Source organism: Centruroides sculpturatus, unplaced genomic scaffold, assembly GCF_000671375.1.
Source record: "Centruroides sculpturatus isolate CEXI.00-Female unplaced genomic scaffold, Cexi_2.0 scaffold214, whole genome shotgun sequence".
Taxonomy (NCBI): Eukaryota; Metazoa; Arthropoda; class Arachnida; order Scorpiones; family Buthidae; genus Centruroides; species Centruroides sculpturatus.
The window spans coordinates 268108-281849 of record NW_019384569.1 but is presented as its reverse complement, the minus strand read 5'-3'; the positions used below and the strand labels follow the sequence as shown (position 1 = coordinate 281849).

At 29.1% G+C, this 13742-nt stretch overlaps 1 protein-coding gene across 2 annotated transcripts; it reads left to right on the top strand.

Moving 5' to 3' along the window:
• Positions 1-669: 669 nt before the first annotated feature.
• LOC111624124 (all-trans retinoic acid-induced differentiation factor-like) lies at positions 670-13361 on the top strand. 2 transcript variants are annotated; one of them, XM_023366910.1, is made up of 7 exons: positions 670-993; positions 6953-7114; positions 10434-10552; positions 10625-10696; positions 10767-10838; positions 10925-11022; positions 13213-13361. In XM_023366910.1, exons 2-7 carry the CDS (start codon positions 7085-7087, stop codon positions 13335-13337), a joined length of 516 nt encoding a protein of 171 aa, XP_023222678.1. In that variant the 5' UTR covers positions 670-993; positions 6953-7084; the 3' UTR covers positions 13338-13361. The 2 variants fall into 2 exon arrangements, with proteins under 2 accessions (XP_023222678.1, XP_023222677.1); XM_023366909.1 differs by lacking the exon at positions 6953-7114 and having other exon boundaries at positions 672-993.
• Positions 13362-13742: the final 381 nt, after the last annotated feature.

The window sequence follows — 13742 nt, the reverse complement described above, 5'->3', positions numbered from 1 at the left end:
TGAATACACTGAAAAGCGACAATATTACACTAGTTTACACTACAATCAGTGTTGCTGAATCGTTGTCTCGCTGCACCAGAAGTGACACAACGCGCAACTCACGAAACCTATGACACAAAGCGTGCCATTTTCAAGCTGTCACAAATTATTTTCAATATTTTGCATTAAAATCTCGCGACCCCAAATGGGGTCGCGACCCATAGTTTAAGAAGCCCTGCTCTAGAGGATCCGAGTTCGAGTCCTAGTCAGGGGTCTCTGGAATTTTTCAATAGCGATCTCTCACGGACCGCTTCCACTGCGGACTTGGAAAACCCATGATGGGTACGAATAAAATGTCCTCTCTTACGGCCGTGTTCGCGACCAAGGATCAAGAGTTAGAGTTAAAAGTTAACCAATTACCATTCATTTTACTTTTAGTACGTGAATGTTTATTGGTTACTTCTAACTCAAACTCTTGATCCTTGGTCGCGAATATCGGTATTGTCTTCAGAGCGGAGTCAAAAATTAAAAAAAAAAAAAAAAAATTGTATATTCTTTAGATTATGTGAAAATTTATATAAAAACTAACTTTAAAAAGTAATTTAATTGGATAAATTCTAAATAAATTTAAATTAATATTTAATATCGGCTTCGTTACTGACGAAAATTAAAGCCGATCGTAACTATCGCCTCTAGCGGTCAATATATGAAGTTTAAAAGTAAGCAAGGCAATAATTTAATTAAGCTAAAAAGGAGAGGAGTCGTTACATATTGGATTTTTATACCTTTAAAATGTTATTGTAATTATGTAACTACTCAATAATGGAAGTCAAATTATATTAATTAGATATAAATATACTTAGGAATACGATAAGAGCGTAGAAGTTCTCAAAGTTGTGTACAGATAAGATATTCAGTTGTCAACCAAAAGTTAATGATACCAGAACTATGAGTCAACTGTTTTATTTACTAATTTTTTTTGTTAATTTATTAAATGTACATGGATCTTCAGAGGTAAGTAGAATTCATTATATATACTTGAGATTTTATTTAATGTTTAAGACCATTTATGTAATAAGTTTAAAAAAGAATGAGTCAATAATATGTTGCAAACAAAGGGTAATTATTTACAACTTGTACATGGGACGTTTTTGAGTCACAAGTTGTAAATAATTGGTACAATTACACATCTGAATGGGATGGTTGGGACCTTGTCGGAGCTATGGACCGTATCCGTAGGAGAACGTCGAAGGAACTGTACCTCTGTGTGATTCATTGCAAAATATGACCCCTCAAAATTGGTCTACTTTAGGGTCTCCCTAAGACTATAGCATTTAACTATCAATATTTAGCTTATGCCGGCTTTGGCTCGCTTGATGTTTGTGGAATATTCGATGTTATATAGTTTCGGGGGTGTGGAGGCTTGCATCCACACAGGCACTGGGGAGTGAGCAATAGCCAGCACTGACACAGAGCGTGGAGAATAGACAGTATACTGGTTCATGGTAAAAACTGACCTTTGGTGGCAAATATCTCATGAAGGATTGCATGTGAGAATGTCAAAGTCATAGTATAGTCAAAAATTCTGTTGTTGGAACAAAAATATTATAATCACAAATACATTTGTGATTATTTTGAATTGCAAATGTAAGATGCCTTTTATTCTAAGACATATCTATAGTATTTCAGGCAGTAAAAAAATGTTTACATTTGTCTTAAAATTCTTTCAAGATCAAATACAATACTAAATTCAATGGTAACAAAGACAATAAAATTATGAAACTTATATTATAAGTATTATTAGTTTTATGTGGTAGTGAAACTACAATTGTATTAGGGGGACTGCACTAAAATGTGCAAACCTACATTTACTTCTAAACTACTATGGATGAAGAGTCAACTGTTACATATTGTATATATATAAGGTGTTCATAAAGTAACTTGTGAAATAACAGTGATCTCGGTAGTGCAGAAAGTGAGGAATCCATTGAAACTTTTCAGGACAAGTACAGAGTGATATGCATTCACGATATGTGAAAATAGGGGGTAGAATATGTGTCACAGTTATGTTTAATATAACAATAACCCAAAAATTTCAATACAAACACCAGGAATTCACAATGTTATGAGATTCTGCATGATGGAAAACAGCATAAAGTGTTGAAACAGTATGTGTAGAATGAAAAACAATAGAGATATTGGTGTTTGAAGAATGTGAAGGAGGTGAACCAAGACCTGTAATTGTTCATAGATGAGGAAGAAAATACAATATTGTGCACTTTATTGAATTCTATAGATAGATGCTTTTATACCCCACAGCTGATGTCACAGTAAGTTTCAGCGACAATGCTGCCAATGCATCTGTGAATTTGTATGGGTCTTCTGTTGTGGGTCTTGGCTCACTTGCTTTCCATTGTTCAAACACCAATATCTCTGTTGTTTTTTGTTCTATGCAAACCATTCCAATGCATTATGCTGTTTTCTGTCGTGCAAAATCTCATGACTTTTTAAATTCCTAGTGTTTGTATTGGAAATTTTCAAATTATGGTTATATTATTCATAACTGTAATGTGTGTTCTATACCTATTTTTGTTTACTATGAGTATGTCACCTTATACTTATCCTGCAAAAGTTTCAATAGATTCTGTTTTCTGCACTCCCACAATTGACATTAGTTAGTCAAGTTACTTTATGACCATCCTGTACACATACACAAGTACATTTGTCACTTTTTTTCAAGATTACATTCAAATATTTTTTCTGTAATTATTTGAGTTTTCCTTCATTTATTTATTTACAAAGATAAAGGGAACAAGGGCCTATCTAGTTACAGTACTGGTTTTATACAATTTTAACTAGTAAAAAGACATTAAACTTTGTTCTTGTTAATCAGAAAACAAATTTAGAGTAGATTACTATTTAATGGAATATTCTTTATCAATTTTCAATAGACAAAGATCAAATTTAGCTTTTAAATTATCTACAAAACAATGTATTTAGATACGTAGATATGATTTTTAGTTTTTCTTTTGACATAGATAATGTTTGATAATATTTGAGAATTGAACAAAAATCAAAATACTAATATGAAACAAAACACAAGATTACATTCCAAATTAATCTTATCTAAGTATATTAACAATATAGATTGAATATATTAATTTAAAGTCAATTAAAATAATGTATACAGTACATTTATGTATATACAGTAGAATTAGCTTACTTATGGTTATAATAACCACAAATTGTTATCATTTATATCAAATATATTTTTTTCATTGTGCCATCACCAGAGCACGAATTTGACATTTTACATATTGAGGCAGATGGGAAGCCTCTAAAGAAAGGTTGACTGCATCATAAGACTTATTATCTGAGGTGTGCAGAAAGGACAAAATAAAGACACTTTTAATATATTGTCTTATTAAAAAGTTTATAAACAAATTTTTAAGTTTGTTTTTAGTGTCCTGGCCATTTTATCAAAACAATAAATGTTATGACACCCTGTGTATATGGACAACATAAAATCTACTCATCCTAATGTAGGCATGATTAAATCACCTTTTAGAAGTTGGAATAAATATAAAAATATCATGAATAATCAAATAACAAACATAAAACATCAAAAGCTTTCACAAAAACTAGGGGGTAGAAGACATTAAACTTTATCCTTTAAACGTTATCCTTCATTTTACATGAAGGATAAACATCTTAAATTAGAAGACATAGTAAAGGCAGAATGGTCAGATGAACAAGACAAGCTTTTTGGATGGAAATTAATCAAAGAACAAAAATGCAATAACAAATAGTTTTATTTTATTATAAGATTTTCAATCATAATTAAATGAAATAAAATATTATCTCTTTGATAAATAATTTTGATTAAACATTAATCAAATTTAACAATTGGTAACAGTAGACTCATTAAGTTTATCATGTTAATAACAATAGTCAATTCAAGGACTATTGCATTAAATTATAATAGATTAAATATATTATTAATTAAGTTTAAAATAGTTGTTATGTATCTATAACTGTAAATATAATAAGTTTATTGTTTAAATTAGTCAGTCTCTCATATTTGAAATTGAAATAGTATGTTAAATTTTCTTTGAATAATTTTTATATGAATTTATCATCATCATACACTATTCACAAATTAGGCCTTGTTGACCTGTTTCAGTCTCAGTTAGACAGGGTCTAGGAGTCGTTTTTGTGGACGTCCAGGTCGTCGTCGTCCTCGTGGTTGATACTGTAAAATTGCATGAAGTATCCTACCTGGCAACATTCATGATATGTGTTGAAGCCATTTTTCTCTATATATGGAGAGTTTTTCAATTAATGGCCACGTGGAGTTGCTACAAAATATCCTCATTTCGATGATGATCCAGGAGCATATATCCAGCGGTTTGGCGCATAAACTTCATTTCGGCTGCCTGTAATCTTTTGATATCTTTCTTCTTTAAGACCCAGATTTCACTTCTGTACAGAAGAGTTGGAAGAGCCAGAGTTTCATATAATTTTAGTCTGGAATGTTTTTGTACAAGGTGTGGTTTTAAAGTGTTATTTATTATTCCTAATATTTGTAAAAATTTTGTGAGCTTATTATTTATGTCATTCTCACCTTTATAAGAAATATTGCATCCTAGATAAAGAAAATTATTAACTTGCTCCAAAATTGTATTATCAATTACGATTTTGCAGTGTATTGGCTCTGTGCCTCTAAATGTCATTACTTTGTTTTAGCAGTTGAAATTTTCATACCGTAAACCTTTTTGTAAATTATCTTCAGAGTTAGCAATTACCACCTGATCATCGGCAAATAGCATGGTATTGAATTTTATGTTGTTTGGAAGTTGAATTTCTAATGTATATTCTTTCTGCCATTGATGTATTATGTCATCTATATAGATCATATATATCTATATATATTATGACATCTATATATTTATGAAAATAATACCATACAACTTAAGTTCAACAATGCCACTTCAGAATATAGAAGAATAAATCAAGGAGTAAGACAAGGCTCTACTCTTTGATTTATTCTTCTATATTCTGAAGTGGCATTATTGAACTTTAAGTTGTATGGTATTATTTTCATAAATATTACATATATTTTGAAGTAAAATAATTGGTATATTTCTGTTTTGTAGGATGTCAAGAAGTTTGGGTCTTTTTATCATATCAAAAACTTTGGTATAATCTATGAAAGCTAAATGTGTATACAGATTAAATTTTCTTTATTTCTCTAGTAATAATTTAATGGTGAAAGCTGAGTTTATACAAGATCTGTCTTTTTGGAATCTGTTTTGATATTCCGAAAAAAATTTTTGACCTTCTTGTTTTAATTATTCATTTAGAATTCTAGCATAGATTTTATAACAGGTATTTAGCAGGTTAATGCCTCTGTAGTTATCTAATTTTTGTTTATCTTTTTTTTATGAATAGGTAGTATAATACTCTTCTTCCATTCAATAGTATACAGGCTTATTCATATACAGTTGACCCCCCTATAACGTGGTAGATATGTTCCACTTTATAAGAATTTCATGTTGTAGGAATCCTCAAATACATGAGCCAATCACAGCCCATCACATGTGTAGTTTACGGACTATGGCTGTTTGAACGATTTTCTTCCATAAAATTAATCGATTCTAGACTAATTTCACTCAATATTTCCAAAACACGTATAATTTTTTGGGAATAATCCGTATAAACTATGCTATAAACAAAAAATTGTAGGATTACTTACCAAGTGTGCACTGTTCAACCATGCTATTGCTTAAGCTTGTTTTCGTCGCAGAGCAGCGCACCAAACGGCGGACGCATTTTCTGATAAGTTATTTTTCTGTGAAAAATTCATTGAACTTTGGAGACATCATTAATAGAAATAATTTTTATGGCCGTTGAATAAGAAATGTTTTTTTCACAAGAAATGTATAAAATTACAGGACTGTATTAGACTTACAGTACCTAATTTAGGCCTATATACTGTATAGACAATAGTAAACTCAACTTACCCGCCTAAACTCTCCATAGCGTGTAAGTAGTTCAGTTGCTCGTCCACTATTGGTCCAGATTCGACCAATCCTGTCGCAACACGAGTCGGCAATGACATTTTACTGCATTTTACGAGTCTCTTTTAGCGTCTTTATATGAATACGGTTGCAATTTTTTCGCCGCAATATAGGAATCAGCATTATATGAACCCGCGTTATAGGGGGTCTACTGTATATATTATTGAAGAATGTTAATAATATCTTGTGGAATTTATCACCAGCATGTTTGTATAACTCTCCATTTATGCCATCATCTCCTGTTGCTTTTCCATTTTTTGTTTTGGTTAAACTTTCAAATAGTTCTTCCTTTGATAATTCAGTCCTATTTTGATTGTTTTTAAAAATCTTGTTAGCATATGTAGGATCTGTCCAAAGTGTTTGATAATAATTAAGAAACTGATTGTTTGTCACACCACAATTAATGTTAATGGGTTCTTTAATTTCTTGATTTATTAATTTTAATATTTTGAAGGCATTTGGTCTTATTTTGTTGAGATCTGATTCTAGTTGTGAAATAAATTTTGTCCATGATTGTCACCATCTTTTCCTTATTTCTCTTTTTGCAATTGCTCTGCAGCATTTATATTCTATTGCATCTTCAGCTTTTTTACTAGTTAAAAATTTTTCATATGTTGTGTTTTTCTGTACTATTAGTTGTTTGATTTCATTGCCCCATATTTTCAATTGCTTTCTTCCACAGGAATTGACTTTTACTGTGCCCAGAATCGGGTGCTGCCTTTATTATTGGTTTGATATTTTCCCATTCATTTTCTATATCTCTGTCTTCTGGAATTCTCTCCATATATTGTTCAATTCTTTTAGTATATAACCATTTGATACTATCATCATATAATAATTTTACTTTAAATTTTCATTCAGGTTCATATCTAATATTTGGTTTCTTTTTTTAGCCACCTTGGGATTCTTAATTTTGCTTGGGTGAGGAAGTAATCAGAGCCTACTTCAAATCCTCTGTATGATCTGATATGATCTGACATCTAGGAATAATTTTGACATTTTTTTCATTTGCAATAAAATAATCAATGATTGATTTGGACTGCTGTCATTGCCAAGTATATTTATGTATATTTTTATGATTATAAAACATATTCATTATTTTAAGATTATTATAAACAACAAAATCAATGAGTCTAATACCATTTCTGTTACTAGTATTCTCTCTGAAGGTTCTGATATTTTTATTTACTGGAGTGTTTCCCACTCTTGCATTCAGCAGAATGCTTCAAGATTCTATTATTCTCTGATTGGTTTGGAATATTTGGATTTCAAGTATAGCTTGAAGTAGAAAATTCAGTACAAATCAGTTGTGGAAACTGATCATGCAAGTTTATATGATTGTGAAATGACAGCCAAAGTAAAAAACTTGCGATTGCAATGCAAAAATGCATCCATCTGTTTCCTGCATTGCAAAACATGATTGTTAAACAGGCTTTACACATCTAAACATTTGCAAAACAGATTTTTTTCTATTTTTTCTTTGAAATTGTTAAAAAAACTGGATGCTGTAATGATAACTATTTGTAAATAAAAGACTTTTTTCTTTACAAAGTGTTTAGTCAATTATCTGTCAAGCAAAAGGTGATGTGTACATTCCTTCCAAACATATTTTTAAAAAGTTTTTCCCTCTCAATATTTCTGAAATATTATTATAAGAGTTTTATATACAAAAAGAGTAATGAGGTTAAAAAATTCTATTATTATCTTTTAAAGAAAACTTGTGAACAGTTTTTGTTTATTATTAAATTTTCAATAACTGTGATAAAACACATTTTGAATGTTAGCTCCTCATATAACTAATCTTCCTGACCATGAGCTAAACCTGAAGCTTTGAAGAAAATAAGCTACTGGAAAATTTTTGAGTTTCTACTTCACACTTTTTTCATGCTAGAATCTGTTGCTAGCACACATACTAGCATCAGATTCTAGCAAAGAATTAAGTGCTCTTCACAATATGCTTTTTTTTATTATTGTTTTTACATTAAAGCATTTAACTAAGGAATTAAGATCAATATCAAAAAACAAAAAAGTACCATCTAGGAAATAATCTCCAGCATCATTCTTACAAAGTTTCATTACTATTGCACAAATTGTTTTTTCTCTGTTCTAGGGTCTAAGGAAAATATTTCCAAAATTTTCTGAAGTTTTGACCATAATAAATGCTTATAATTTTGGAATCACAAAGAGCTTTAGTAAATATTTATCTTGAAGAACTTTTCAAAGTGGTTGGAATGACATATATCTAGTTATCAGCTGATAATCTGATAATTGGTTGCCAAGCTTCAAGCCCAATGTATATCTAAGAGGATGTTTTATATGACCGTTTGGGATCTAGCTCAACAGCTCTTAAAGATACGATGATCAAACCACTAAAATTGGTCAGTGTCGTTAAATTGTGCTTGAACCAACTTTTGATCAACATTGCATAAGAGCACAGAACTCTAAATGTTTGTGCTCTTATGCAAATTTTAATGAACCAATCAAATTTTTTGCATATTTTTGTATAAAAATTTGATTGGTTTGTTAAATATGCAAATAACTAGAATCGTTGAAGAAATTCAAAATCTGAAGAATGATGTCATTCATTTTAAAGCAATAAATTTCATAAAATAGAAATAATTCTCTCTGTAGTTTTGTCAAAAAAGATTTCAAAATCTTACACATAAAATTTTGTAAAAAAAATTTATTGGGTAATTTGATTGTTTCATAAGAATATTAAAAAATCTTTTGAAGAAAATTAGTAAAATGTATATTTTTAAAAAAGTCTATAAAATAATTAAGAAAAATTAGAATAATTTCATATAGATGTATAAGTTTTGAATCATAAAATAAACGTTTCATTTTTAAGCAAAATAACCTTTACTTTAAGCTTATGATTAGTTATATACAGGGTGTCCCATCAAGACTGCATAAACTTTGCAGAGTAAGAATCTCCACTTAGAATACATAAAACTATGACCCAATAGCCATACCTCTACAATCCATAGTTTTTGAGAAAAATGCAAAAGGAAAAGTATGATGTCACATTCGGTGCATGAAAAATAAGCTTTTTAGAAACACAAATACATCAGTACTTGAATACAACATTATGGAAGATGCTCAAAATGACCACCATGAATATCAAGGCATGCAAATGCACCATAGAATGACTGACTGCACAGAATCCAGCATTGTATTGTCTACAAAAGTGAATACAGCATGAAGATGGCAACCAAGATGCTTTCTGTAGTAACTGGGGTTCAATATATCAATTCCTTCAGATGGCTTCATAGGAATTCAAAGGTGGCAGATCTGGCAATCATGGCAGCCACACAACTGGATCTTAATGTTCAATCCAGCTACCTGGGTATTCCATATTCAACCAATCATCTATAGCAGTGGTTCTCAATCTTTTTGAAGGGAAACACTAAACTTTGACATTTTTATTCGCAGAACACTTACAATACATCAGTTTTAAAGCAGGGGTGGCAAACCTTTTTGAAATCAAACACACTTGATTTCAAAAAGTCTAGTAGATGACAGCATTGGCATTTGCTGATTACATTCCCATAAAAAAATTATTTTACTTTGTATTGATTTTTCTTTTGCAACAATTTTTAATTGTATATTTGATTTTTTTGCAGAACACTTGATGTGTTCCGCAACAGACCATGAATTGAGAATCACAAATCTATAGTACAGGAGAGCAGAAATGTACTAGTGCTCCATCTTGCTGGAACATAGGTCATGTTTTGCTGGTAAGGATATGTCATTGAGGAAATTAGTTAGTGCATCATGGAGAAATACCAAGTGTGAATGTCCCATGAGACATTGAGGCAACAGATATGGTCCAGTAATGCAATTTCTCAGTATGCCGATCTACACATTTACAGACCAGTGGACATGATGTTTCTGTGAGCAGATTGCATGAGGATTGGACTCTAGCCAACAGTCACAATTACCATGAGTGGTTATTGTGACTGTTGAAGACTACAGAAAGTAACTTAGTTGCTTGTCTTCATGCTGCATTCGCTTTTGTGGACAATACAATGCTGGATTGTGTGCAGTCAGCCATTCTATAGTGTGCACATGCATGCCTCTATATGTGCAGTGGTCATTTTGAGCATCTTCCTATCTAAGCATAATGTCATATGCAAGTATCGATGTTTGTGTTTCCAATAAAGCTTATTTTTCATGAATCAGATGTGACATCATACTTCTGCTTTTGCATTTTTCTCAAAAACTATGAATGGTAGAGGTATGGTTCTTTGGTCATATTTTTATGTATTTCGAAGAATGATTCTCACTCTGCAGAGTTTATGCAGTCTTGATGGAACACCCTGTAAATTATAATGATTATATGCATAATAATTATTTTATTATTTATAATGTTAGTGTTCTATCAAAATTTGTGATGGAACATCGACTGAAAAACATTTCAAAGAATTTGAACAGTATTGTAAAGATAGTCTTATAGAAGGGCGGTGTTGTAATAGTACAAGAGGAATTATTGGGTATGTGTTGAATAGCAATTTAATTTTTTTTTTATCAAATTAAATATCAAAAAATAAAATATTTATTTTCAGATTGGATCTGAGTAATTGCAGTTTAAAAACATTAAATGATGTATTAACAAATTTTTCTGGTTTGGAATATTTGTAAGTATAATTTATTGTTATGAAATCTATATTAAATTATAAATATTCTAAACTTTTAATAATTTTTCAGAGATTTATCTGATAATCCAATACAGAATTGTTCTAAAGAATATTTTAAAGGACTCGTAAATCTCACTTTATTGTAAGTATCAACTTTTAATGTAGGAGTCATTTTTTAATTAAGGAATTTAAAAATATTATTATTACTTTATTTATTTATTTTTTAAGGTATTTGCCATCAAAGTGTGAATGTCCTGGAAATGTTTCTGCCTGGAATGATACAGAAGAAGGAAATTATTGTAAAGGACAAAATGCTACTTGTGATGGTATTAATTTTTGATTTATTTTAAATTAATTTTAATTATAGCTTAAATTAATCTATATATAAATATAGAAAAAGAAATTGAAAATTGTTGTTTTAACATAAATATATTTCTTTCAAGTAACAATGACCAAACAAACAATTTTTGGTTAATTAACTTTTTTAATCTTTTTTCCTTGTCTTTTATGTAAATATTGTTTAATTCTCCAATTTCCATCACAGGACTTCAGAGTGGTGTTTAAATGCAACTCTGATCAGATTGATATTGTGAAAACTTTTAATACTATGTGTTATTGGTGTTGGATCCTACAATAAAAGGTCTGCATCAAGTGTATAAAGTATGCTTTTAATGTCATATTGTTGGTCATTTTTATGAAGAATTGTTTATCTTCAAGTTGCTCTACCATCTGTCTCTGGCTGGAATTTAAAAAAGGATAAAACCCAAAATTGTTTGTTTGACCATTATCATTTCAATATGTAAATAATCCTTGCAACTATATGATTTATGAAATTATATAAATACAGTATGTTCTTTATTACCAATAAATGTACAGATCATTTGATATATCTTAACTGGGCAATGCATGGTACTCAATTGTGGCTCTGGAAGTTTTATGAAGTTCAAGAGTAACTTTTTTGTAATACCAAAAAGGTATCACTGTGTATTACCAAAAATAGTCACATATTCAACACCCAATGTTCCCTTTACTAAGTAAATAGACTGGTCTTTGCTACTGCACATTTTTACAACTCGGACAAGATTTTTAAATGAAAAAAAATAGAATAATTTAAAATATAAATATTTTTGTCTTATTAAGCTATCATTTAATAGTTTTATATAAAAACTTGTCATTTATCTTCCTTTCATAGTGTTTGATTACAATATTATAATTTTGTCCAGGGAAGTGCGGTAGTCTATCCTTAACAAAATAAAACACCCTAAAATAAATAGAATAATGAACTAAAAATAATCCCAAAACAAAATAGAACAGTTTGGAATTGACTCTTTACAAACATTCTTTTCATGTTTAGTCATATGATTTTTTTATTAATCATAAATAGCAATCTTATTTGTCAAGTAAAGTTTTATATCAAATCATCTTATCGTATTTTGTTTTTTGATATATAAGAGTCATGTTTATTCTGTTAAAATAAAATTTTCTTTGTTTATTAAATCTAACACATTAGATTAAGCTATTGAAATTCGAAATCAAAGACATGCTAGAAAAAATTGGTATGCTAGATATTTTCATATTTCTTCAATATTAAAAGACATGGAAAAACTTAAATCTTCAAGTGACCTTTTTCTGGTGTTAAAGTTGATTTAGAGTAAAAAATGTCTGAAAGATAGTTTTGATATTACTTCAGTCAGTTTCATTTACAATATCCTTAGGAATTAGTTTAGGAAAGAAATTGGTTCAGTCAAAAAAAATACAAAAGATTTTTCTAGAACAAAAACATATGTTGTGTTGTCTTAAATTATAAACATGCATAAAAACATTACATGACATTTTTTATGAAAAATTAAATTACATAAATGTTGTTGTGCTTTAAAAAATATTTGTGACTGTATCAACAACTGTTTGATAATTTTATGGCATTCGTTTTGTGTAAGCCATAAAATAAAATTAAAAGTAACCCAATGTAATCAGGTGATTGTTTGGCTTTAAAATTAATTGATTATGTATGAGTATATATTAATTTTAAAAGTATTTACATTTCTATAGAAAAACAAAAATACTTATATATGTAAATATGTACTTGTAAATAAATGAAGTAGTTTATTATCTTAAAAATATATTTAACTTACTTGAAGCAGATTGCTAATAATTACTGGTAAATCTTTACTTTATTTTCAGACTGTTACTTGTAAAATTTCTTATTTGCGTAGTGGACTTCTGTTTACTTAACCTTTTCAATTATGAAAATTTTTATCTGTAATTATTAGCAAATGAGTTAGATATATTTTTAAAATTATAAATTTAAAATATGTACTTATAAGTTTGTTGACCTTTAAATGGAATAGAATGTATAAAATGAGTTATTTGGCAAAGATATAAAAATTACTATTAATTGCATGTCTTTATATTCATTGCGAACACGTTATTAAAGAGTTAATATAATTATACAATAAAAAGAATTTAAATTAAAATTATTGAAAATAAATTTATTTAAATTACAAAATATTTTTCAGTGTATTGCTCTGAAAATGGACAATGTATTCATGATGGCCCTGGTTTAGCAATTTGTCAATGTCTACCAGGTTATTATAGTTATAGATGTATGAGAGAGGTAGGTACAAGTTTTATATTCTACTGAAATTGAATTTAGATTTATTTTAAATTATTCTGTAATATTTAATAAACAAATTGTTAAGTTATGTAATTATAAATGTTCTAACAGTTGCAAAGTTGTACATTATTACTCATTTATTAATATCAGATAGTTAAAGTCAAAGAACTATTGAATTATATCACGCTGTATTACTACTACTATTATTAATTAAATGCTAATTGCCAAACAATACCAAATTATTTAGTATATAATTAATAGTAATAGTAATATAGCCAAATATAATTTGACAATCCTTTGGCTTTAATATATAACTATCAGGTTTGGATGTTTATATCAGATAGTTCATTGGAAAAATGAAAGTGGCACATGTAAACTGAGAATGAATTACATCCATCACTTTGAGTTACCCACAATTTTAATAATATTTAT

What these genes read in the sequence shown, in the direction of transcription:
- LOC111624124 (XM_023366909.1), top strand. Translation starts at nt 928, where the DNA reads ATGAGTCAACTGTTTTATTTACTAATTTTTTTTGTTAATTTATTAAAT. An exon ending in TTTTCTGGTTTGGAATATTT is followed by an intron (nt 10,697 to 10,766) that starts GTAAGTATAATT and finishes ATAATTTTTCAG; the next exon opens with AGATTTATCTGATAATCCAA. An exon ending in CTCGTAAATCTCACTTTATT is followed by an intron (nt 10,839 to 10,924) that starts GTAAGTATCAAC and finishes TTATTTTTTAAG; the next exon opens with GTATTTGCCATCAAAGTGTG.